This window comes from Prionailurus viverrinus, chromosome C1 (genome assembly GCF_022837055.1).
Source record: "Prionailurus viverrinus isolate Anna chromosome C1, UM_Priviv_1.0, whole genome shotgun sequence".
In the NCBI taxonomy this organism is placed as follows: Eukaryota; Metazoa; Chordata; class Mammalia; order Carnivora; family Felidae; genus Prionailurus; species Prionailurus viverrinus.
In genome coordinates this window covers 210599651-210624654 of record NC_062568.1, presented here as the reverse complement: position 1 = coordinate 210624654, position 25004 = coordinate 210599651, and the positions used below count along the sequence as shown (strand labels likewise).

At 58.3% G+C, this 25004-nt stretch overlaps 2 protein-coding genes across 8 annotated transcripts in view; one reads left to right on the top strand and one right to left on the bottom strand.

The window, feature by feature from the left end:
• KCNAB2 (potassium voltage-gated channel subfamily A regulatory beta subunit 2) overlaps positions 1-8462 on the top strand; it is an 85241-nt gene extending 76779 nt beyond the window's left edge. For all 7 annotated transcript variants that reach the window (XM_047873232.1, XM_047873227.1, XM_047873228.1 and 4 more), the window contains 6 exons: positions 1927-2012; positions 3817-3937; positions 4093-4187; positions 5146-5266; positions 5609-5697; positions 6793-8462. In XM_047873232.1, coding sequence (XP_047729188.1) covers positions 1927-2012; positions 3817-3937; positions 4093-4187; positions 5146-5266; positions 5609-5697; positions 6793-6882 — 602 coding nt within the window. In that variant the 3' untranslated portion in view covers positions 6883-8462. The remainder of the gene's footprint in view (positions 1-1926; positions 2013-3816; positions 3938-4092; positions 4188-5145; positions 5267-5608; positions 5698-6792) is intronic.
• The window catches only part of CHD5 (chromodomain helicase DNA binding protein 5), a 70546-nt gene continuing 48071 nt past the window's right edge, over positions 2530-25004 (bottom strand). The window contains exons 34-43 of the mRNA XM_047873226.1: positions 20190-20279; positions 19268-19405; positions 18908-19016; positions 16326-16458; positions 15731-15926; positions 14807-14970; positions 14570-14684; positions 14415-14468; positions 10164-13598; positions 2530-2542 (exon numbers count right to left, since the gene is read on the bottom strand). Of these exons, the coding sequence (XP_047729182.1) occupies positions 14461-14468; positions 14570-14684; positions 14807-14970; positions 15731-15926; positions 16326-16458; positions 18908-19016; positions 19268-19405; positions 20190-20279 (953 nt within the window). The 3' untranslated portion in view covers positions 2530-2542; positions 10164-13598; positions 14415-14460. The remainder of the gene's footprint in view (positions 2543-10163; positions 13599-14414; positions 14469-14569; positions 14685-14806; positions 14971-15730; positions 15927-16325; positions 16459-18907; positions 19017-19267; positions 19406-20189; positions 20280-25004) is intronic.

Genomic DNA, 25004 nt, shown 5'->3' with positions numbered 1-25004 from the left:
CATTGGCTTGGGCAGAAGCGCAGAGTGCCGGACTCCCGTGTGTGGGCCGTCCACCCAGCCAGCCGTGCCCGGGACCCCTTCTCTCTCAAGCTGGTCGCAGGCAACGGCGGGCTCCTGCCCCGGTGGCCCGCCCCGCCCCCCAGGCACCCGGCGGACCCCCTCTCTGCATGGAAGAAGGGGTGCTGCAGTGTATCGTGCCATTTCCCGGGTGGGGAGACAGCTGTGCTGAGGGATGAGAGGGAGCCAGGCTGGGGAACGAGGGTGTCCGCTTCCCTCTCCGGCATGTGGGCCGAGGCCGTGGCTGAAAAGAATCGGCCGTTATGCTGCATGGTCACAGGGGACCCTAGGAGCGTTTCTGAGGAAGCTGACAAGGACAGCGGCCAGAAGCCTGAGCTTGGCCTTGGGTGTGGGCAGATATCTTCCCGGGCCCCCCGGGGCTTTGCGACAAGAGCTGTCCCCCTTGGCATCGAGTGGTGTGGGCAGTCAAACCGGGCGGCCTGTCGGTGGTCCCTGGGGGTTGGGGCGGGGCTTCGGGCCTCCCTGCCAGCCTCCTCCCGAGGATGGGCAGAGAGGAGCCCAGTCCCCGACCTTGGAAGGAAGGAGAGGGCAGGGGTCGGCCTGAAGGCCTGGAAGCCGAGGTGTGATTTTTCGGGGGCCCTGGGCGTACCTGCCCCAAGACCAACACCCCAGAAGCCCCAGCTACTTTAGCTTTCTACCGAAAGAGGGGACCTCGGCCGAAGGGGCGCTCAGGGTCCCGGGATGGGGGCAGGACGACACCCCAAAACAGAGGTGCCGTTCTCTGCGGGAGAAGGTGCCCGAGGGTCTGTGCCATTCAAGGGGGAGCTTGGGTGAACAAAGCCCGCATTCTCCTTCCTTCCTCCGGCTCTCCCACCCCCCTGCCATCTTCAGGGGCCCCCCAGCCCCCCGCCATGTCGGCAGCCGATGAGCAAGCCACCTGGGGAGAGACAGGACTTCCAGGGGTCAAGGTTGCCGCTTCGTTTTGACAGACACTTGTTCTTGAGCCCCCCTTCCTGCCCTGCCTGTGGGAGTGAGACTTGCAAGCACTGTATGGGACCAGCGAGGAGTCTGACGACGCAGCCCTTCTCCCCGCAAAGCTGAGAGACATTTGAGGTCTTTAAATTCGAGGCCAAGTATGTTGTTAACACCACAGCATCCCCGTGGGCTGAAACAGCCTGGTGCGGGAGCAGTAGCGAGACTGTAAGTGGCAGATTTTCATCTCTCAAAAACTTTTTTTGAGTACTAGGAAGAGTGTATCGTGTAGCTGGGGCGAGGGTCCCTTGCCTGCTCCTGGGCTGGTTTGAGAATCCGGGACGGATACAAACGGGGCTTTCCATGTCCACTTCTGGCTCTTGGGGACACATCTGGAACCATCCAGGGCCCCACCCTGCCCGCTGTCCGGACGGATGCCATTATTACCTCTCTATTCAGTCCTCCAGATCCCAGGGAGAACCTGGGACACCCCGAAGCGGGGGGGACTTGAAACAGGCAACTTCCTGTTGCCCTCTGCCAATGTGATTCGTCCCCAGACTAGAGATGCGCCCCCCCCCCACCATTCCACCGTCTAGAATGACATACTCTGATCTCACCTTTCCCTCCTCTCTCCAATCCGCCATAGAAATGCCACCATCCATCCAGAACCCATTTTTCAGAGATTCCGTAAGACTCGTAACTACTGGGGGAAATTGTTTTCAAGGCCAGCTGCTTGGGCTGTGGTTCCCTTTTTCCTGCGGTCCCTGGAAACCCCAGCCACACCCGACTCTGGAGCCAGGAAGTACATTGCTTGCAAGACATCTTTGCAGCCCCCCACCTCCTGCTCCACCTGTCTTTGCAGAATGTCCCCAGGCTGGGCCCCATGCCCCCAGTCACCCCACCCCCAACCCGCAGTGTCCCCTTCTCTCCCGACAGAGACCGTGCGCGCCATGACCCACGTCATTAACCAGGGGATGGCCATGTACTGGGGCACGTCACGCTGGAGCTCCATGGAGATCATGGTACGGCGACCTCTCGGCATATGTGCGTCCATGGGGTTCCCTGCCCCATTCTAGGGATGAACACCCAGGACTCTGGCTCGTTCAGTGCCATTGGTCCCGATGGCACAGACAACTGGGTACTACAGGGAGGGACAGTATGGTAACCTGTGGCAGCCACATCTGTAGGCAGTGCTCTTAACTTGGATCCCAGCACTGTGTGGCCCTGGACAGATGGCTTCACCTCTCTGAGCCTTGGTTTTCGCACCTGTAGAACAAGACCGCTAGCATGACGCCCCAGGAGGCTGTTCTGAGGACCGAGAGAACAGTTGCGAAGCTCTTAGCAGAGAACCTAGAGCTCAGCCAGCTCAGGTTCCTATTGCTCAGAGAACCTATTGCTCAGCAGCAATAACAGTACCAGCCACTTGCACCCGGCTCTCATGATGCCCCAGCTGCCGTTAGACTTGAGGGCCTCATGCGGACTGACTCCCATTGAGACCTCCCAATGCCCTAGGAGGAAGCGTTACTGTCATCCTGTTTCTCAGATGTGGATACTGAGGCACAGAGAGGTTAAGTAACACACCCAAGGTCAGCCAGCTCACTCTGAGGTGGGTCCCCAGGCTGCGTAGCGCCCGGCCTGGGCTGCCTCAGAATGTGCGCTGCTGTTGGGAGCCCGGCTTCCATCTCCTAATCCGTCACGTTTCCCACACTTTCAGGAAAGCATCCCCTTCCTTGTCATTTCCCTCCAGGAGCCATCAGGGACAGAGGACTGCAGATGTCTCTTGGTATCAGGGTGTCCCAGAAGGGTCAGCGGGGTGGCGCTGTGCTCCTCAGAGGTTGGAGAGCAGAGGCCTGGGGATCGGGTCTTCCCAGGACTGGCTCTGAGGCTGACCTGCCACCCCTGCCTCCAGGGCCCTCCCGGCCTCAGCCCTTCCCGTGCCCCTCCTCCCAGAATTCCCCACATCCCGGTATCCTTGGGGGGGGGGGTTCTCCTCTAGTGAGCCCCAGATTTCTACTTCATCACAAAAATTAAGCAGAATCTTCAAGTTCAACACAACTCTAGGAGCCTGTGATTTTAATCAGCCTTTGGCACTCACAGCATTAATGAGTACTTGCTATTTCTCTGAAGCTGCCTGGAGCCAGAACAGGGCTCTCTGAGGTGTCAGCATCCTATTCCCATTTTTACAGATGCAAAAACTGAGTCTGAAACCAAAGAGGAAAGGACCTCTCATGCTGGCAGGCAGGGCTTCCCCAGGAATCTTGTCAGGAGACATCAGCCCTGGCTCACACCCATCCAGTAGGAGCAGAGGGAGAGTCTGCAGAGTCCAGGCCTTGAGCTCCAAGTCCCAGAAATGGGCTGATGCTACGTTTCCTCCTGATGTAGCCTTTTCCTGCCACTGCCACCATCATCCCAGGGCCAGGGCCCTGGAATAATGATCATGATAAAAACAGTTAACACCGTAGCAGGCAGGCACTGCCCTCCTGAAGGCTGTGAACGCCGTTGGCTCACTTGACCCTCACAACATACAGGGAAACTGAGGCACAGAGGGGTGAGCTCCTTGCCCAAAGCCACCTGGCCAATAAGTGCCAGAATCCTCCCCATGCCTTCAACGCTGGGGTCCCATCCCGTTTTCCCAGCAGAGACGGTAGGGGGACAGGCTACCGCTTTCCCAGGAAAGCGGTGAATTTCCCCGGGGAGGAGTGTGGGGGGAGAGCAGGTGAGCCGGCTGTTTCCTGGGGATGTCTTTGTGTCTCCTCCATGCTGCCCGAGCAGCCCCCAGACCCACTGACGGACAGGGACCATCCACGGTCCTATTTGCGTTCATAGGAGGCCTATTCCGTGGCCCGACAGTTCAACCTGATCCCGCCCATCTGCGAGCAGGCCGAGTACCACATGTTCCAGCGCGAGAAGGTGGAGGTCCAGTTGCCGGAGCTCTTCCACAAGATAGGTGGGCTCCCCCGCCTGGTCCCGTCCTTTCTCCCCTGCCCCGCCCCTTCCTCTCGCCCCGCCCCTCCTCGCTCCCTAGCTCCGCCCCTCCTCCTCCTCCTCGCTCCCTAGCCCCGCCCACCCCGGGCCTGACCTCGCCTGGCTTTCCTCTCCCAGGAGTGGGCGCCATGACCTGGTCCCCTCTGGCCTGCGGCATCGTTTCCGGAAAGTACGACAGTGGCATCCCGCCCTACTCAAGAGCCTCCTTAAAGGTGAAAAGAGCTGCCAGGCTGGGAGGAGGGGACGGGCAGGTGACAGGCATTTTGGATTGACAGGCATTTGGATTGATGGGTCTGGGCGGGGCTTCCCTGGGCCCTTGTGGGGGCGGTTCCAGGACAACGGAACTTGGAGCCCCTGCTGGCCGGATCCCACCTCCGGAAAGGCCATCCTCTTCTTGGGATGCGCCCCCGGTGAAAGGTCCCCTTCACTCCTTCGCCACCCCCAGCTGGGTTCAGCATTGACAACGTGGGCTGGGCGGACCACCTTTGCTATTTGGGATGGCCCCTCCCACGACGGGTACCCCCCTACACACTCTCTAGGCCAACTCTGAGACCTCTGGGCTGGGGGCTGCAGAGCTGCTTCATTTGTCCCTCAGAGGCCACCCCCTGGGACAAGTTCCCCCCATGCAGACACGCCTCTGGAGTGGGGACTCAGGAGGGTCTCCCAAATGCAGGGTTTGGGGGATGAGAAGCAGGCAGAGAAAGGCCTACTCAGGTCAGGGCAGATCCAGCACTGGAGCCCCCCTGCCTGGAGTTCAAAGACAGGAAGGCCTGTCCCACCCACTGCCCAATCCACACCGAGATCAGGGATTCCCTGGAAGGCATTGCAATCCCAGGGGTGGGGGCAGGTAAGACCACAGCTCCCCCAGAGCCTGGGGAAGGGGTCCTCTGGGCCAACGGCCAAAGCATTCCTCTTCCCCCACCCTCACTTCGCCCCGGGCTTGCCAGGCCCCCGGTCCTGGCTCAGGGGCCCCGCCTCGGCGACCCTGAAGCTTCTGGCTTCAGATTCAGCAGGCCCCATCCTTCCACCTGCCCAGGTCTTTTCTGCAGTGGGACACGGTTAGGCAGGGGTGGGGGTGCTACCTTGGCACAAATCACCAGCTGTCTGCACGCAGAGGCCCAGGTGACCTGCCCTCACCAGTGGGCTGTGCTTTCTCCCCACCACAACCAGGGCTACCAGTGGCTGAAAGACAAGATCCTGAGCGAGGAGGGCCGGCGCCAGCAGGCCAAGCTGAAGGAGCTGCAGGCCATAGCTGAGCGCCTGGGCTGCACCCTCCCCCAGCTGGCCATAGGTAACCGTGCTGAGGGGGAGGGGGGGAGGGTTGATCGTGGTCCCCGGGGCCACCCCTCCATCAGGCAGCCGTGGGGCCCCTTACATTCATGGGGAGAGAATGGGGGGTGGTCCCTGAGCACTTGGGCCCCCTCCCCCCCCACCCCCCCCCCCGCAAGCAGTTGGTGCCTGGGCTTCCGCAGAACCCAGCATGCAGAGCTGTAGGCTTACGGGGACCTTCCTGGGCACCCTCAGCCCCATGACCAAGAGGCTGGATCTGTGTGGCCCAGTTAGGGACAGGGCAGAGCCAGAAAGGGCCCCTGCACTGGGTGTGTCCCCCTCACCTCTGGTCTTCCTGCCCCAGCCTGGTGCCTAAGGAACGAGGGGGTCAGCTCCGTGCTCCTGGGTGCTTCCAGCGCAGACCAGCTAATGGAGAACATTGGAGCGATACAGGTGGGTCGGGGAGGGGGCTGCTGGGTGTGTCCCCCCCACCCCCCGGCCCTTGGGCTGAACGCAAGGTACCGCTCAGTCATTTGTCCAGCACATGTTCGCCGGGCACCTGCAATGTGCCAGGCACCGTGCTGGGCGTCTGGGCTACGTCACTGAGCCACTAAAAGCCCTGCTCTTGAGTTCAGAGCACACAGTGGACAGTAAAATGAGGAAATTAGAACATGAGGGTGACAAGCACTGCGGGGAAAAAATTGAGCAAGGTCCGGGGCATCAGTGGGCACAGAGCAGGGTGGGGGTGCCGTGGGCCCAGGTTTGAAGGGGGCCGTGGGGGTAGACTTGTTGAGAAAGTGCCGCGTGAGCAAAGGCTTGAAGGGTGAGGAGTGCGATGGGCAAATTACCTGGAGGAAAAGCATTCTGGGAGCAAAGGAGGCACAGGTGGGCATGGGCTGGAGCAGAGGGGTGGGGCAGCGCCTGGGGCACTAAGGACTTGGGAGGTTGTTGGGTGAGACGGGAGTCCCCAAGAGCACAGGAGGGGCAGGACCCCTCTCTCCCCGGCTGCTGAGTGGGGGAAGGGCTTTAGGGAGCAGGAGGGGGTGAAACAGAAAGACCCACAGGGAAGTGACGGCAGGCCCCCTGGGAGAGGGCTGTTGATGGTCCCGAGCTCAGCTGCTTGGCTCCTAGATGTTCAGGACGGGTTGAGGGTGAGGGAGAGTCCAGTCAGAGTTAGCCCGTGGGGTTTTGTTACCTGGAAGGGTGGCCTTGCTGTTGGTGGAAATAGGGAAGGCTGGGAAAAGTAGGTTAGGGGTGCGGAGATCCGGTGTCTGGCCCTGGAATCTGTGTTTTATGCCTGCCAGACATAGTTCTAGCACGTTCTGGCATTTGAGGTGCAGAGCGTGTACCAGGGCAGGCTTCCTCTCTGCCCCAGACCTTCTGGAACCCAAAAGCAGCATAGCCCCCATCGGCTTCAGCGGGACGCTGATGTGACGAGGCAGGACAAGCCTGGGCCAGCAGTGGCCGGAAGATTGTCACCCAGCCTCCTCCACAGGCCCGTCCTGTCTCCTTGGCGGGATTCTGATTAGCCCTTGTCCTTGCCCGCAGGTCCTTCCAAAACTGTCGTCTTCCATTATCCACGAGATTGATAGTATTTTGGGCAATAAACCCTACAGCAAAAAGGACTACAGATCCTAAGAAGCCCCCGGCCGCTTGCCCGGACAGTTTCTGTTTCCCTCCCAGTCTCTCTGTTCGCTCGCTTAAGCTGTTTTGAAGCCAAGTCAGGGGTGTGGTTTGCATCAAAAAGAAAACATCATGCGGCACGAGATGTTGTGGGGAAAAGATCTCAAAAGTCGCTGCTAAGACACCATTCGCCGCTTCGCGGGACGGAATTCTGACCCGTGCTGGGGAGACCACGCTGACTGGGAAGGGTGTTGGCGCGGTCCCGTCCAAGCTCGCCTGCAGCCCTGCTCACCCTCCTGGAAGAGACCACCACGTTTTCTCCCAGCCTCGGCCTTTCCCAGAGATGTCCCGAGTCCAGGCCAGGCCGAGACCCGGTCGGGTGCTGGGGGCAGCAGGGCTGGCCTCTCCTCTGCTGAGCACCCCCACCTGGTGTTGGGGGTGGGAAAGAGGAAACCAGGTCTGGCTCCTCCCGTGGCCCCTCTGCCAGGACACTGGACATTGGGCAGGGCCTCCCAGGTGGGGCCCTCAACCTCCCTCCTTGCCAAGGGCTCCCGATACTTTACCATGGGCCCGACCTCAGATTCATTCTGCACCCTCTTCTCCACCACCCCCTGCCCCAGCGGGTCTCCAAGGGGCCTTCCAAGCTGTCCCTTGACCCCCACCCCCACCCTTGCTGGCAGGGGCAGAGATCCGGGGGGATTCCTTATCAGTTTGGGGTCCACAGGAAGTTGGGGGGGAGGGTTTCTAACCACGCTCATCGCCCTGGCAGCTTCCTCCCTGCACACAGTTGACGATCCCCGTGCCCAGAGCAGCCCTGAGCATTCGGGAGGGGCCTGAGGAGCAGGCTCCAGCCCAGGTCCCTCCAGGGCCCCACCTACCCTCCTCTCCAGGTGCCCTGCCCACTGCCCCTCTGTCCTTGCCCCAGAATGCCCTGAGGTCATGCATACTTAGCTAGACTGTGGTCGCTGGCTGGCCACATGCCAGGCGGCCCACCTCTGCTCTGCCTGGGTAGTGGCCTCAGGGTCTGCAGAGAGAACACACTTAGGCCCCTGGGGTTTTCCGTGCTGCATGCGCAGGGGAGCTGGGGAGGCTGAACATCCGGCAGAAGCCCCCACGATCTAGGAAAAGGCCCCAGGAGCCTCCCCCTGGAGCAGTGCCTTCTTCAAGGCCTCAGATCGGGTCAGGGTGAGGCACCCCACATTAGGGTGCTAAGTCTAGGTGCCCAGAGCAGGTTACCCGGGCAAACGGGCAGCAGTACCAACCCCAGAACCACCACATGCACCCTGTGAGGAGGTCAGGACGGCTGGAGCCAGTCATTCCTGGCGATGCATCCACCCCCCGCCCCCCAGCCTGGAACGGGACAGAACCGTCAGCCCCCCGGCTGGGAGGATGAAGGGCACAGGCCTGCAGCCGGGAGTCCTGAGGTACCAGCCTCTGCTGGCTATTTGGAGGCAGGAGCCCACTCTAGGGTGCCTCTGTGTCTCCGGTCCCAGCAGGTAGCAGCTGGCCCCACCTCGACACCCCTCCCCCTCCCCCGCCAACGGTCTCACCTTCACTGCAGCCGGTATGCCCGGTCCTGCTTTGCCCTCCCATCCTCAGAGAGCCTCCTGGCCAGCCCTGGCTGGGCTGAGGCCTGAGAAAGCCACAAACTTCCTGACCTTTATGCTGACCCTGGAGTCTAGAACCTTCCCCCCCTCCCAGCCCAGGCCCCTGGGCTCATCACCGAATCTATAAGCTGCACACTGTGGGTGTGGGGAGGGGGTGAGCCTATCCTGGCAGGGGCCCCTGGCCTGTGGACACTGCCCACCACCACACGGGATGGGTGTCTAGCTCCCAGGACAGGCAGGGACCAGGTGCTCTGGGCCAGGCAGCCCCCGTACTGAGGGACCAGATTGCCCACCCCTCACTGGGGAGAGCTGCTGGGCCCCCTTCACACTGCTGCCCCCTTCATGGGGAGCCACACCTGGGAAGGCAGTCCCCTGTTGGCCACATTTGCCCCCAGAGTTGAGCTGGACCAAGGCCGAAATACCCATGGCAAGGACCCAGGCAGCCTCCCCGTCCTGGGGCACTGTCCACAGCCTGATTCTGAGCTGTCATTTCTCCCACACCCACTTGCAGGGAGGACCTGGCTCTGCTTCCTGGGGGAGGGCCCCTGACTTAGAAGGGGTCTGGTGGGGCGGCGGTCAGGGAGGGAGTCTGGAAACAAGCTGGGCAGAGTTGGGGCCTGGAGGAGTGTGGCCTGGGACCCAGCACGGGTTTACGCTGGCCGCCTGGTCGAGGGAAGCCTCCCAGCCTCTGGCCCAACCCTTGAGGCAGTTTGCCCCAGGGGACCCCCTCCGGGAATGCCCAGCACCGGAAGGAGGTCCACTCTGGGAACAGGGGTGGGATCCTTCTCCCTTGCTGACACACGGAGTACCCCCCCCCCCCCCATTTCTCATCCCAGATCCAGTGCAAATCCGAGGTCCGGTCCGGAGGAATGACAGAGGGGCTTGCTCGGTCTTCTGTCATGTAAATAATGTGCTTTTCTTCTCTCCCCCTTTTTTTTTTTTAATGACTGTGGCTCCTCAGCTAACTGCACTCCCTACGTAGGCAGAGACTGCCTCATGCCTCGCGCTTCCAGACGACAGCGAGACACAGCCACCGTATTTATGGAATGACAAATAAAACCCCAGCCTGTCGGGGTCTGCGGCTTTCTGCTCCTCTCCTTTCCAGGGGCCGGCCACGGGCAGTGGGGAGGGGAGGAAAAGGCTGCCACCTGCAGGGGCCGGCACACTCGCCCCCCGCCCCCCCCCCCCCAATCTTGACCTTGGGGCAAAGGGTAGGGATGGGGAAAAAGAGCCCTGGGGAAGAGGCAGAGACTGGGGACTCTGAGGCACCCCATATCCCAAGTGATTTGGGGATAAGGGTGCCCCCCACTACCCTCAACACATTCTCTGCTGCTGGGAGGCTGCTGTGCCCTCTGGGTGCAGAGAGATCGGGGTCCAGGAAGGTCCACGAGGTGCCACTGGGGGCTCCATGTTGCCCTGACGCCACGTTGTGTCTGTGTTTGGGGTCCAAGCGGGAGAGACAGGCACCACACCTCCTTGCCCCCCCTTTCCCCGCAAGCCCCTCAGCCTCATGAGGCCATGTCTTCCCAGGGGGGCGGTGGTTTGGCTTCCGGTGACACCCCATCCCCCACATTCCTCTGCCGCCTCCAGCCCCCACCCCCATCCTAGATCATTGGGAATCTAGGAAAACACGGATTCTATCCTTTCCCAAAGGATTTATTAAAACACAGAAAACAAAGACATACACACAGAGTACAAAGTAAAGGGGATTGTGTCGGCTGCAGGCTCTGTCCAGCCTCTCCCGTGTCCTGCCAGGGACGGGACGGGTCGCCACTCACGGGGGCTCAGCTTCCAGCTCCAGCCCCCTGGCTGGGACCCTCCCAACTCACCCAGGCTCCTTTGCTGGCCTGGGGGTGTACCCAGGGCAAGGGGCCCGGCCCCCTTAGCTGGGCCAGATGCCAGCCTGCGCGGGGAACTGCTCCATCATACCCTCATGGCTCCAACACACAGGGAGCAGGACCCCCCCCCATCTCCGCACACAGGAGCCGAGGGGGGCTGGGGCCCCCCTGTCCACGTCAGGGGTTCAGGACATACACACACACCCAACGGGCCCTTTCTGGGTTATCGCACCTAAAAAAATACTTTGTTTAAAAAAAATCTGAAAACTAAGAAAAAAACCCAAAACACAACGCCAATGACTTTGGGCTGATGCACCACGACCTGTAAACTTCCAGAAAGAGAAAATGGGGCAGGAGCCAGCTTCCTCGACGGAGGTGGTAGTGGGCACAGAATAGCCGCAGGTGTTGGGGGGGACCCGAGGCCATGGCCAGGCCATGACCTGACCCCCGCCTCTCGGCCAAGTCCCCCACTCCCGCCCCAAGCTTGGAGGCGCTCCTGTCCCTGAGCCAACCCTCACGTGAACCCCCCCCCCCCCCCCACCAAGCCCTCAAGAGCTCCGGGACCTGACACGAGAGCAAGAGCCACCGTGTCACTGGGGCAAGGCTCATCCAGCCACAATCTTGGCTGGGGAGGCCCCAGAGGACCCTGGGAAGGATCCCCCAGAGAGCAGGAGGGCAGGCACCTGCACCCCTTGTGGGTATCAGCAGGACCTTGGTCATAAGTTGGAGAAAACAAAGGAACTCCCAAAGGTGGCTTACAGGGAGGGTCTCCTCACATGGGACACACTTCCCGGGGCAGGCATGTGCGGGGGGGGGGGGGGTGGTGAGGGGGGCCCTTCCGGACGTGGTCAGTCCAGCCCAAGCTCCCCTCATCACCTGGGAGCCCCCGTGGCCCAAAGGTGGTTTGACAGAAAGCCTACTCAGCACTGGTTTAAATAATAGGGTGGCTGGAAACAAAAATGCGGGCTGGCACTCTAGGATTCTGCTTGTACACAAAGACCCTCATTCTGCCAGCAGCAAAAACCAAACCCAGCCGGAAGATGCCAAAGACAGGGGACACCGCACCCGCTCGCCACCACTCTTGGCTGGAGAGAACTGATAAACTAAGAAGAAAACAGTCTGAGATCCATTTTCCTCTCCCAAACCAGCTGACCAGACAGCCACTCCCCAACTGTCCAAAGCCCCCGATCCCGGGCCTCTAGGGGGCGCTGGTTGCGGAGAGCTGAGCCCTTCCCGGATCTGGCCATCTGTGGGTGCCTGGCTCTGGCCCGGGGACGAGGGCAAGGGGGAGGTCTGGGATGGAGGCCAAGATGGGGGGCACAGAGGGAGGCTTCCTGGGGAGGAAGGGCTGACAGCAGGGGGGACCACCAGCCTTTGGGGCCAGACATTAGAGATGCAGACCCCTGCCCCGCCCCCGTGTGCCTCCCGGCTGGACACTCCGGGCCCATCCACTGCGGCCAGGGAAGGTCAGCACTGTTCCAGTGAGGCCAGCCACAGGGCCGACCAGAGGTCTGGGAGGGGAGCATCACAGGGCTTGTGGGGGAGGGGTGCTCACCTCGCCCGTGGCCCAAGCCAGGAGCCTTTGCAGGAGGCACTGACCACAAGACACAAGCACGTGCACGTGGCACTGGAGGAACCACAGCGGACAGGGATGACCCTGCCCTCCCCAGAAGGCGAGGCCAGTGCTGCTGCGCACGTGTCCTGGAAGCCGGCGGGCCACCTTCCGGATGCTCCCCGCTGCCCCCACCTCGGTGCTTGCGCTGCATCAGCCTTGGGGGCTTTCAGAGACGCTGAAGCGAGGGGACACCAAGATGGGAGAGGCTTTGGGGCCCAGCCCTCCCGGGGTGCACAGAGAGCCACTTACAGAGGACACCTGAGTCCTGGGACCCTGTAAGGGCTGGCTGGCTGCCCAAGAGGCCCCAAGACAAGCCCCCAAATCCTAGCCCCATCCTGGATTCTACACCCAGGGCACTTCCCCAGGAAGCCACCCACCCACGGCTGGGAAACCTCCTTCCAGGCCGAGCGAGCGCAGAGGAAGCATCAGACACAGACAGGCCCGGCCTGGCTGCTCCTCCCCGTCCGCTGGGGCCCTCGCAGGAGACAGGGGGTGTTCCCGGCAGGAAGCCCGGGGTGCTCGAGGGTCATCGCGTCCAGTCCCCGGTCTCCAAGCAGAGCTTTCTTTCCCCAGGCCATCTGATAACACAGCAAGGGCGGCTGTGATACAGGCCCCAGCGGCAAGTGACCACATTGAGGCCTCTCTGGGGACAGGACGGCAGGGAGAAGCCCAGTCTCCAAGGGGTGGCCCTGTTTCCTTGCATCTGTGGCCATGACACCGAACAGGGAGAGTTTACCTGGAGGTGGGTGTGATGGGCCTCCCAGGGCACAGGGCAGGACCGGGGTCTCCTGGGCCACCCTCAGTGCCACTGTGACCTTCCCCGCTAGGATGCTAACCACATCCCGGCAGAGAGCAAGCCCCTTCCCACATAGGCCAAGAAAAAAGCTCTAGGAGGCTCTTCCCCTCCCTCCCAGGAGCACATGCTAGGCCTGCCTTGCTCAGATAAGAGTCCGGGGCCCGCAAGCCACTCTGGGCCAGGGCCAGACGCCTGCTGACCGGCCCCCTCCCCCACACAGATAGCACATACCTGGTGGTCTCCAGCCCTGGGAGGAAGGGGGTGGAATAACCCCCTGCCCTGGGCATCAGCCGAGGTCTCCACCCTCGGGCTGGGCAGCTGCTCCCCAGTCCTGACCCACCCAGCACTGGAGAGCCCCAGGGAGCAGGGGGCCAGGACACGGGTGGTCGGGCAGTATGGACGGGATGGGGTGGGCGGGAGCACAATGAGGGCTGCCCAGGCGGACCGAGTCCATGGGGCAACAGCAGGGCTTCTAGAATCTTCCCTTGCAGTCTGGAGCCCGTTGACAGAGAGAGACGTTAAGTGTAGCAGGTCAGACCCCCTCCACGCGTCACTCAACTTTTATCAAGACAAACTTTTCAAGTCTTCAATAGGAAAGTGCAAAAGATGTACAAATAAATGAAATCTCTTCTAAGAAGTTGTCCGGCAAAGACCGCCACGGGGCACGTCCCAGTGTTGGGTGGGTGTGACGCTGGGTGGGACACTTGCATTATGATGAGGTGGCACTTCTGGGCTCTGGCCCAGCCAGGCTGGGCCTCGTCCCCCATGTGATGGCATTACTCAGTTTCCCTTTCTGTCCCAAGGTGGCACGGCTCCTAAAAAGGCGGTAGCTTTTCTCTCTTGTGGCGGTCGGGCAGGTGGCCCGGCAGGCGTGGCTGCAAGAGGCAGATCACGGGTGACACGGCTGAGCGCCAGGGCTAGACTGGGACACCCAGCACCCTGCCGCCACCTACCGCCGCCTGTCACAGCCAACCACACACAGCCACCACCAGAAGGGCCTCCCAAGGGGCGCCTGGGTGGCTCAGTCAAACCAAGTCCGACTCTTGGTTTCAGCTCAGGTCATGATCTCAGCGTCGTGGGTTCCAGCCCCGCACCGGGCTCTGTGCTAACAGTGCAGAGCCTGCTTGGGATTCTGTCTCTCTCTCTCTCTACCCCTCCACTTTGTCTCTCTCTCTCTCAAAATAGATAAATAAATTTAAATTTTAGAAAGAAAGAAAGAAAGAAAGAAAGAGCTCCAGAGTCAAGACCTCCCTACCACACCTGCAGTGCCAAAGAGGCCTGAGGAAGAGCGGCCGGTCTGGAAACCCCCAGCATCCCAACCCTAAAGTGGCAGTTCTCACGGGGACAGACAGGGCTTGGGGGGACCGGGGGGAGGAGGCCTGAGTGAACTGGCCATTTCTCAGGAATAAGCTCCCCTCTCATAGCCATTAACACTTGACCCCCTCAGTCCCTGAGCCACCCTCCTCGTCCCGGGCAGGGGGCCAATGTCCTGGGGTGCCCACCACCCAGCTGGGCAATGGAGGCGGAGCCATGGAGGCCGGGTTTGGGGCTGAGTCACTGCCGTGGACACGTGTCCACACAGCCATGCTTGTGGATACCAAGGGGCACGCCCGAGCGAATCAGGGTCCATTCTGGTTCTGCCAGTCCGAGGAGGGGACAAGGGACAGTGGAGGACCCAGGTGCAGGCTTACCTCAGCTGGAAATGAGCACTGCAACAGAGGGACATCGCGGGGACAGCTAGATATCTGTCAGAGAGAGAGAAGCTTGCTTGCCTGGGGTGGCGGCGGGCAGGCCGGGCCCCGTGGAGCACCCCTGCACGTGCCGCCCAGAAGCGACAGGCACCTACCGGTCACATAGGGCCCCAGGGGCATCTGGTTGTAGTTGACAATCCCTCCCGGTCCAGGGCCCCGGAAGTTGGGCCCAAAGTTGTTGTTGTACATCTGGGAGTTGCCGAAAGCGCCCTGGAGGCAAGGACTCGGGTTTAAAGGTCGTAGTCCCAACACCCCACCCCAAGCCCCAGCCCCGGGGCACCCAGGACTCGCGTGACGGGGACCAGGCCCAGGGCATGTGGGCCAAACCTGACCTGTTGAGTGGTGGGGTCACCAGCTCGGTTGGTCAGGCGGCTCAGGATGCTGCGCTCTGACATCTGGAGACGGGCAGCCACGGGGGGGATGCGCGACAGCATGGAGGGCAGGCGCGTCACGTCCGCCTTCATATCACTCAGCAGCTCCTCCAGCTGGTTCAGGACTGCAGAGGAGGGGCAGGTGGAAAAGCTGCCGGGGGCCAGCACCCCCCAGGCCGGGGGCACGGCGGGCGGGCGCTCCTCACCCGGCCCTCCAGGCCCACGGAGCAGAGAGACGCCACCTGGGCCAAGAGCAGGCGTCCCCAGGGGCCCGAGGGCCGAGCCAGACACTCTGACCCAACGCTGGGCTTCCCCCAGGCCCTCAGCTAGAGTCCCGGCTCCCAGGGAGGCCCCCCGCCCTAGCCCACCACTCAGGAGACGTCTCCCAGACAGAGCAGGGGCCGGCAAGTCCGGGGGCTCTGGTTTAAGCTTGGCCTTGGCTGCCCCCGGCCCTCTAACTGGCCCGGGAGCTTCCTGAAGTTCCAGAGCACAGGAGTCAAAGGTCTGAATCCCAGGAGATCTGGGGCACTGACTCCACCGCCCGTCAGTGTCTCTGACTTTAAAATGGGGTAATACACCTTACCGCTTCCCGGTATCACGAGCATTGAAGAGATAACGTGCTTATCTCTTTAATGCGCAGACCAGGGCAATGCCCAGACCAGGGCCTGCACAGAGCCCACCCTGAGGAAAAGTCCAGAGCACGGAGGGCTTAAATTTCCCTGGACCGGATGATGGATTGTCCCATCCCGGCTGGGAGGCTACGCCCTCTGGACTGACGTTTGGTCCCCAGGCCCCTGTCCCATCGGTGCCCTCGTCGATGGCGAAGGATCTGCACCGGCAGGAGGAAGGCTGGCAGGCTGGCCTCTGGGAAGGGGGCTCACTCACCCTTGTGCAGGACAGCATTGGCTGGCTTGTTCCCGGCAAGGGACTCCTTGGACAGGTGCTGGTGGCTCTCAGCAAGGCACTCCACCTCGGCCAGGCGGGCGTTGAGGGCCATGGCTGGGTGGTTGGGGTCCTGGGTCATGTTAAGGTACGCGGCCCTCCGGAGCTGCTCCTCGATGACCAGGGCCTGCTCCAGCAGCTGGGGGATGGCGCAAGGCGAGATCTGAGCGCTGGCCCGGCACCTCCTCCACCAGCACCCACCCCCGCATGCCTGGGATCTGGCAGAAAGGAAGGAGGGAGGACACGCTTCCACCTGTCTGTCCACCTTTGTCTGATCTTAGCACCCCCTTGGAACTGTCACCAAGCCGGGTTCTCTGCACCCATCGCCTGGGGCTGGGACACTCACCCGGTGGGGCTAGGCGCGGATCAAGGGCCCAGCGCCCTGTTGGTTGACTGACTGCACGACTCCCCTGGCGGACAGCCCGGCCCACGTCCGGGTATATGGGGAGGGAGCACCGCTCCCTTGGCCCAGGCCCTCGTGTAACTCGCCCTCCTGCAGCCCCCCTCCCTTGCAGGCTCTGGCCCTGCTGGCACTGACCTTGAACCTGCGGGCCAGGAACTTGTTCTTCATCTCCAGATAGTTGCCCTTGTGGATCTCAGACTTGAAGGGCTCGTTGAGGATCATGTACCTCGGGTCATTCTGGATGTCCTGCCAGCGGGCGTAGCCGTGCCTGGGTGCAGCACTGTTAAGGGCAAACCTGGCCATGGTGGGGGGCGAGGGGGCCCAGCCCAGGTTCAGCATCCTGGCTGTGAGCTTGGGACACGCCATTAACCTTGGCTGCAGGGTGAGCAGGTTGATGATCATGCGACAGGTACCCTCAGAGGCCCAGACAACACTGAGGCTGCACGGGCTTAACTCTTCACCCTAACAACCTGGAGGGCAGAACCCTCAAGCCCCAACCCCTACACTTGTGGCCGTGACCTCACCTGGCAATGGGGTGTTTGTAGATGCAATCAAGTTAAGGAGGGGTCATACTAGATTAGGGCAGGCACTAACCCTGACTGGTATCCTTATAAGAAAAGGAAACGGGGGGGGGGGGGGGGGGGGCGCCTGGGTGGTTCACTCGGTTAAGAATCCAACTTTGGCTCAGGTCATGATTTGGCGGTTCATGTGTCTGAGCCCCGTGTCAGGCTCTGTGCTGACAGCTCAGAGCCTGGAGCCTGTTTCAGACCCTCTGTCTCCTTCTCTCTCTGCCCCTCCCCTCCTCGTGCTCTGTCTCTCTCTGTCTCTCTCTGAAAAATAAACATTGGGGACACCTGGGTGACTCAGTCGGTTGAGCGTCTGACTTCAGTTCAGGTCACGATCTCATGCTTCGTGGGTTCCAGCCCCACATCAGGCTCTGGGCTGACAGCTCGGAGCCTGGAGCCTGCTTTGGATTCTGGGTCTCCCTCTCCGCCCCTCCCTCACTCGTGCTCTGTGTCTGTCTCAAAAATAAATAAACATTGGGGCGCCTGGGTGGCTCAGTCGGTTAAGCGTCCGACTTCAGCTCAGGTCACGATCTTGCAGTCCGTGAGTTCGAGCCCCGCATCTGGCTCTGGGCTGATGGCTCAGAGCCTGGAGCCTGCTTCCGATTCTGTGTCTCCCTCTCTCTCTGACCCTCCCCCATTCATGCTCTGTCTCTCTCTGTCTCAAAAATAAATAAACATTTAAAAAAAATTTTTTAAATAAATAAACATTAAAAATAAACATTTTTAAAAAATAAAAAAATTTTCGAAACAAAAAAGGAAAGGAAATTGGGACACAGGCACCCACAGAAGAAGGCCACGGGACGGGAGGCGGAGCCGTCAGCCAAGAGATGTCAAGGACTGACGGCCGCCACCAGAGGCTGGCAAGAGATCCTCCCCCCAGAGCCTTCGAGGGAACAAGGAGACACAATAAAATTATCTTGCCCAAAGTCCCACAGTTAGTGAGGGGCAGAGTCAGGATCTGAAGCCCCGCAGGCTGGCTCCAAACACCTTAACCTCTACAACAGGAATCTGTAAACTATGGCCCACAGCCTATTTGTTAAAAAATTTTTTAAGTTTATTTATTTATTATTACTGAGAGAGACAGAGCGTGAGCGGGGGAAGGACAGAGGGAGGAGGAGACACAGAATCCGAAGCAGGCTCCGGAGTCTAAGCTGTCAGCACAGAGCCCGGTGCGGGGCTCGAACTCACGAACTGTGAGATCGTGACCTGAGCCGAAGTCAGATGCTTAACTGACTGAGCCCCCCGAGCTCCCCACCCTATTTTTTTAAACGAAGTTTTATTGGAACACAGTCACACTCGCTGGGTTAGTATTAAAGTCCGTGGCCACTTTTGCTATAATCACAGAGCGTAGGACCTGAAATATTCACTCTCTGGCCCCTTACCAGCAAGGTTTGCTGACCCCCATTCCAGAACACTCCCCCCTCATAGTAACCAGCCCATTCCAGGCTGTCTCAGCTTTGCGGAAGGGCAGCTGTGTGACCCTCTCCTTGCCTCTGGGAGGTCTGTGCTCAGATGTCACCTCTGACCGTCCCATTAGAAAACGCACCCCCCCTCCCCCAAAGCTCTCTTTGCTCCTTCCCTGCTTCATCATGTGCTGAATGCCACACTTTGCCCACTTAGGGTGTTTGCCATCTGTCCGCGGTAGGAGGTGAGCCCCAGGTCGACAGGGATTTGGGAATGTTGTCCACGGATGTACCTTCCAAGCCTGGCACACAGGAGATGATCAACCGAGCCGGAACGAACGAATACCAGCCCACCGTAAATGGTGCTGCGCCCCTCAGGCATCATTCCTGGGAGGGGGTGAGGTATGCACCAGGCAGGACTTACGGGGATTTGCCGTGGCGTCAGGTGGATGGGCTGGGACTCACCAGCTGTGTGGCCTCTCTGAGCACCGTGTCCTACTCGGCATGATGGGGATCATGGTAGCGCCCCCTTGAAAGGCTGCTGTGAGGACGGAGTCAGCACTGGGCATAAAGGGACGAGCCGCAGCTATGGTCATCATCATGTCATCGTCACTGCCACCACCAGGAAAGGGTCCTTGGCACCTGATCCAAAGCGCTGGCTCCTGACTCCTACACACCCCATGCCCCTCCCTGAGGCCCAGAGAGGAACAGGCCACATTCCTGCCCGACCTGGCTTGGCCAAGGATACGTCACGATGCCCGCCAGCAGCCAGTAGTCATGACGCCGGTGCCAGATGTCGTAGATTTTCCCCGAGGACACAGCAGCACGTTCCTCATTCTGCCACAACGTGTGCAGCTCTGGGAAGCCAGCCAAGGGAGCAGAATGAGGTGCCCCCCCAAGTCCTTCACAGAGGTAGGCACAGGCACCCACCATCCTCCCACCCCTAGAAGTTCAGTGTTCCAGGGTTATTAGGAAAGGTTATAAAATGCACTTATATCAACCATTCACACTTTAGTATAAAATAACCATCTGCCCAGACTCCCAGGGCCCACATGGTTAGGAAGGACACAACCACCCTAGATCTCTGGGCACCACCTCACCCCAATACCTGTGAAGCCCCCATCTGCAATGTTGAACATGAATTTGAACTTCCCATTCTTGTCCTCCTTCTTCCCCTCCTCATCTTCCTCTTTGTCACCATTTTGCTGTGTTTCAATGGGCTCCTTCTCCTCCACTTTGGTGTCATCTGTGGGAGGATAGATCCGTATTCACCACCCATCCTAAAGGTACTGCCCAGGGGCCTCTCTCTGCCAAGCACTGGGGACCCAAAGGCAAGTGGGAAACATATCTCCTCATCCTCCAGGAGCTCACTGCCAAGAGGGATTTTAAACAGACCAGCAGCTCCTTCCTCTGTCCTGAGCAGGGAGGGTGCGCTCCAGCCCAGATGCTGCTCCCCCACCAAGTCAGGACCACCTGAAAACACGGGGCAGAGCAGTGGGAAAAGTGCACATTAAGGGGCGCCTGGGTGGCTCAGTCGGATGAGTGTCCAACTCTTGATTTCGGCTCATACTTCATGAGATCGAGCCCAGCATTGGGCTGTATGCTGGCAGTCTGGAGCCTGCTTGAGATTCTCTGTCTCCCTCTCTGTCTCTGCCCCTCCGCAACTCATGTGTGCGCTCTCTCTCTCTCAAAATAAACTTTTTTTAAAAAGTGCACATTAATCTGAGGATGGGTGTTCCAGAATATTCCAGCACCTACAGGTACACAAAGCCTCCAACTGAGCCCCAAATGCTCCAGGCCAAGCTCCGTGACCACTCTCCTTTCTCCCGGTGGTGGCTGGGGCCACAGGAAAGATTCGGAGAGGGGGTGGGATCTTCCCCCCTCCAAAGCTGGTGAGCCCAGGCTCCCACCCACCAGCACCAGTCGGGCCTGGAGGCGGCACCCAGGCAGCTGCAGGAGGCCCAACGGGGTCCAGATGGTGCCCTCCAGAGACCAAGGGACAAAAGACAGAGCACACAAGAGGCCCAAACCTGGCCTGAAATCGTTGCCATCCCCTCTGCTGTGAATCAAGCTTAGCTCCAGCTTGTCCAGAATTTTCTCCTTCTCAGGAAGCACTTCTTCTGCAAGACAAGGGGTGTTTGTCGAGTGGGGAGGGGTCGAGGGCACTCTGGGCTGGTGGCTTTCCACCTCCATTTCAGCCATACACACAACCCCATCCATCACTTTACCAAGGGTCCAACAGGTGTCACTGAGGAGCGGTCCTCTGGGAAGGGGGGCATGGGGGCGCGGACCCCCCACACCCATCGGCTTGCCCCTTCCCTCTCACCCCCCACCCCCAGCAGCACCCCAGCCCCAAACTCCTCAAGGCGCAGCCTCAAAAATCTTCCCGACTGCAATGATAACCAGAGGACTCCAATTTCTGGCGACACGGCAGGCCTTCAGTAACACAAAACCCTCTTATAAACACCCGGAAATGTCAGGCAAAATCTATCACCTTGGAAAAACACAACAGTGAGCTCACAAGAAGCAAAGGAAACCATTGGCGCCATAAATGAAGAGAAACTCGAACTTGAGAAGCACAAGGCGTGGGATGAGCAGGTGCCGGGAGGAGGCCCGGGGGGGTTTGGGTTACGTCTCCACACCCCGACCCGGAGGATGAGGCGGCAAAAGCCGCGAAGACCCAGGAACCGGAACCCAACACCCTCTAACGACACCCTCCAACTGCCACACACTCAGCAAAAAAGAGAAAGTTCCGTCCGGCGCCCCACGGCCGAGCGGAGGAAGCCTGGCTCCAGCGTGGAACCTAGAGGCAGAAAGTCTCCGGTAAGAGACCCAAACCCAACACGAAGTCTGTGCGGACTGTGGAACCCGAGCTGCGTGGCCCAGCACAGACCGTGCCCTAAAGACTGGTCCCATGGGGCGCCTGGGTGGCGCAGTCGGTTGAGCCTCCAACTTCAGCTCAGGTCACGATCTTGTGGTCCGTGAGTTCGAGCCCCGCGTCGGGCTCTGGACTGATGGCTCAGAGCCTGGAGCCTACTTCCGATTCTGTGTCTCCTTCTCTCTCTGCCCCTCCCCCCTCCATGCTCTGTCTCTCTCTGTCTCAAAAATAAATAAACGTTAAAAAAAAAAAATTGTTGGGGCGCCTGGGTGGCGCAGTCGGTTAAGCGTCCGACTTCAGCCAGGTCACGATCTCGCGGTCCGTGAGTTCGAGCCCCGCGTCAGGGTCTGGGCTGATGGCTGGGAACCTGGAGCCTGTTTCCGATGCTGTGTCTCCCTCTCTCTCTGCCCCTCCCCCGTTCATGCCCTGTCTCTCTCTGTCCCAAAAATAAATAAAAAACGTTGAAAAAAAAAAATTGTTTTAAAAGACTGGTCCCAGACCAGCCAGGCCACCAGCAAGACCACGGGGCCCGGGGCTTCTGGAAATAAAGCGGGGACATTCCTGCTTACTCAGGTGACCCAGGATCCCCATGAGCAGAAAGATGTACCCACCCAAATCCAGAGATCCACCACAGAGAGAGAGAGAGACAAAAGTGATGAGCATCCATAATAAGGCAAGTCCAAAAAATAAAGGGAAATTGGAAAAAGCCAGATGAAACTTCTAGAAATTAAATACACGGTCATGGGGCCCCTGGGTGGCTCAGTCTGGCAACTGTCTGACTTTGGCTCAGGTCATGATCTCACGGTTCACGAGTTTCAGCCCTGAGTCAGGCTCTCTGCTGTCAGTACAGAGCCTGCTACGGATCCTCTGTCTCCCTCCCTCTCTGCCCCTCCTCTGCTCGTGTGCGTGCGCTCGCTCACTCTCGCTCTCTCTCTCTCTCTCTCTCAAAATAAATAAATAAACATAAAAAATTAAAATTAAACATTTTCACTGCAGAAATCTGAGATGTCCTCCAAGGCTTCTGGGCCCTAGAGTGGGAGCAGAGCTTGTGATGAGGCCCAGGTGACCTTAAAAGACAGAAACTATTGGGGTGGGCCTGACCTCATCATACCAGCCCTTTAAAAAGCAGGCTTTCTCCAACCAGTCGCAGAAAAGGACATCATAGATTTGAAGCAGGAGGGGGACTCAGCACACAAGCGCTATTTTGGAGCTTGAAGATGAAGCGGGCCCCGTGGAAAGGAATGTGGGCGGCCTCTAGGTGCAGAGAACGGCCATCTGACAGCCAGCAAGGAAACGGGGCCTCGGTCCCCCACCCCCAAGGAGCTGACGAAAGCCAACAACAAGAATGGGCTTGGAAGCAGATTTTTCCCCTAAGCTGCCAGTCGGGAACTCGGAACTCAGCCCAGCCAACACCTTGATGTCGGTCTTTCAAGACTCTCGGCAGGGAATCCAGCCACACTGACCCAGACTTCTGACCCCCAGAACTGTGGGCTCGTGAAATGGGTGTTGCTTTAAGAACTGAGGTTGTAGGGGCGCCTGGGGGGCTCAGTCCGTTAAGCGTCCGACTTCGGCTCGGGTCATGATCTCACGATCCGTGAGTTCGAGCCCCGCGTCGGGCTCTGTGCTGACGGCTCGGAGCCTGGAGCCTGCTTCAGATTCTGTGTCTCCCTCTCTCTCTGCCCCTCCCCTGCTCATGCTCTGTCTCTCTCTGTCTCTAAAACATAAGTGTTAAAAAAAAATAAAAAAAAAAAACTGAGGTTGTAGTCATCTGTTTCATAGCCACAGAAAATAGTACAAATGGGTGGTATAAAGAAACAAAACAGTATAAAGGAAACAGTATAAAGGAAGAGGTGGAAGCTAGATCTAAAGATGACTCAAAAAGCCTTGCAGAGAGGGGCGCCTGGGTGGCTCAGTCAGTTAAGCGTCTGACTTTGGCTCAGGTCATGCATGATCTCCTGGTTCTTGAGTTCGAGTCCCATGTTGGGCTCTCTGCTGTCAGTGCAGAGCCTGCTTTGGATCCTCTCTCTCCCTCTCTCTCTGCCCCTCCCCGGCTCTCTCTCTCTCTCTCTCTCTCTCTCTCTCTCTCTCTCTCTCTCAAAAATAAATAAACTTAAAAAAAAAAATTAAAAAGGCTTGCAGAGAGACAAAGAAGTGAAAGATACACCAGCCCCTGTTTCTGGTTAACCTTGTATCTGCTTTCTTTTCCTCATCACGTTTGGGATCTGCTGTTGAACAAGACGTATTTCTGTTTCCTGCTGATGGCCTGCCTCCCCCACTAGAATGCAATTCCACGTGAAGGTTTTGGCTATTCTGGTTTCTTGCTTGTGTCCCCAGTACTCAGGACGGCACCCAACACACAGCAGGCCTTCAATACATGTTTGTTGGATGAATGAAAGAATCCGTGAGTAGCAGGAATGCCAGGAGAAAATAAACATAATAGGGACAAAGGCAATCCTCAAAGAGAGAATGACTGAGAACTTGCTCATGATCAATGAAAGACAGAATACTTAGCTTTAGGAATCACAGTTAGTCACAAGCAAGATAAATAAAAATTTCATCGTAGCGAAAACGCACATGAACATCTTTTCCTTTTTTGTTTTTAAGTAGTCTTCATGCACAGCATGGAGCCCAATGCGGGGCTTAAACCCACAAGCCTGAGATCAGGACCTGAGCTGAGATCAAGAGTTGGACGGATGCTTAACCAACTGAGCCATCCAGGCGCCCCCACAAACGGAGCATCTTAAAAGTGGTCTTTCCGTGCTAGGAAAGTCAGAAGAGGCAGGTTTCCGACAAAGGAGCAACCGTTACCCTGAGAGCAGCCTTCTCAGCACAGTGGAAGCCAAAACACACAGGGAATAAACATCTTCAAAGCACTGAGGGAAAACCCCTCTCCCGTCTCGTGCTTTGTTAACTATTATTCAAGAGTAAAGGAGAAAACAACACGCAATGAGAGAATTTTCCGTGCACAGAAATCTGCTGAAGGCACCAATAAAGGGGGTACTTTAGGAAGAAAGACATTGAACGAAGCAATGATGAACGAGGAACCAAACATAAAACTGCTAAGAATGGTCAGGTCTAAATAAAGATTAAACATTTAGAAACAAGGGGCGCCTGGGTGGCTCAATCAGTTAAGTGTCCGACTCTTGATTTTGGCTCAGGTCATGATCTCAAGGTTTGTGGGTTCGAAACCTGCATTGGGCTCTGAGCTGACCGTATGGAGCTTGTTTGGGATTCTTTCTCTCTCCCTCCCTCTCTCTCTGCCCTTCTCTTTCTCTGTCTCTCAAAATAAAATAAGCTTTTAAAAAAAAAGATTTAGAAAGAAGCACCATAACAAATTTGGGAAATTAAAACACGTTGAAACTAAAACACTGAGCAGCAGCACGTTGAAGATGTTAAGGGAGTAGAACTGTCCCCCATCCTTCTCTTATTCAGGAGGGATACATGTTAACAGCTTAAGAGTATCAAATAGGATTGACTATACCCTTTCCGAAGGAGCTGAGGGAGGAAATAAAAAGAAAATTTAATCAATCCAAGAGACAATAGGAAAGGAGAAAAAAAAAAGGCAAGGGTAATATAAAGCACAAAGTAAGAGAGTGGAAATCCATGCAAATATCTAGCTATTACACTAAATGAAAAGACATCAAACTTGCCAGCTAAAAGACAGAGATTCTGTAATTGGACTTAAAATAACAAATCCCGGGGCGCCTGGGTGGCGCAGTCGGTTAAGCGTCCGACTTCAGCCAGGTCACGATCTCGCGGTCCGTGAGTTCGAGCCCCGCGTCGGGCTCTGGGCTGATGGCTCAGAGCCTGGAGCCTGTTTCCGATTCTGTGTCTCCCTCTCTCTCTGCCCTTCCCCCATTCATGCTCTGTCTCTCTCTGTCCCAAAAATAAATAAACGTTGAAAAAAAAAATTAAAAAAAAAAAAAAAGCTACAGAAATGTTCACAGCAGCCAAAGATTGAAAACAG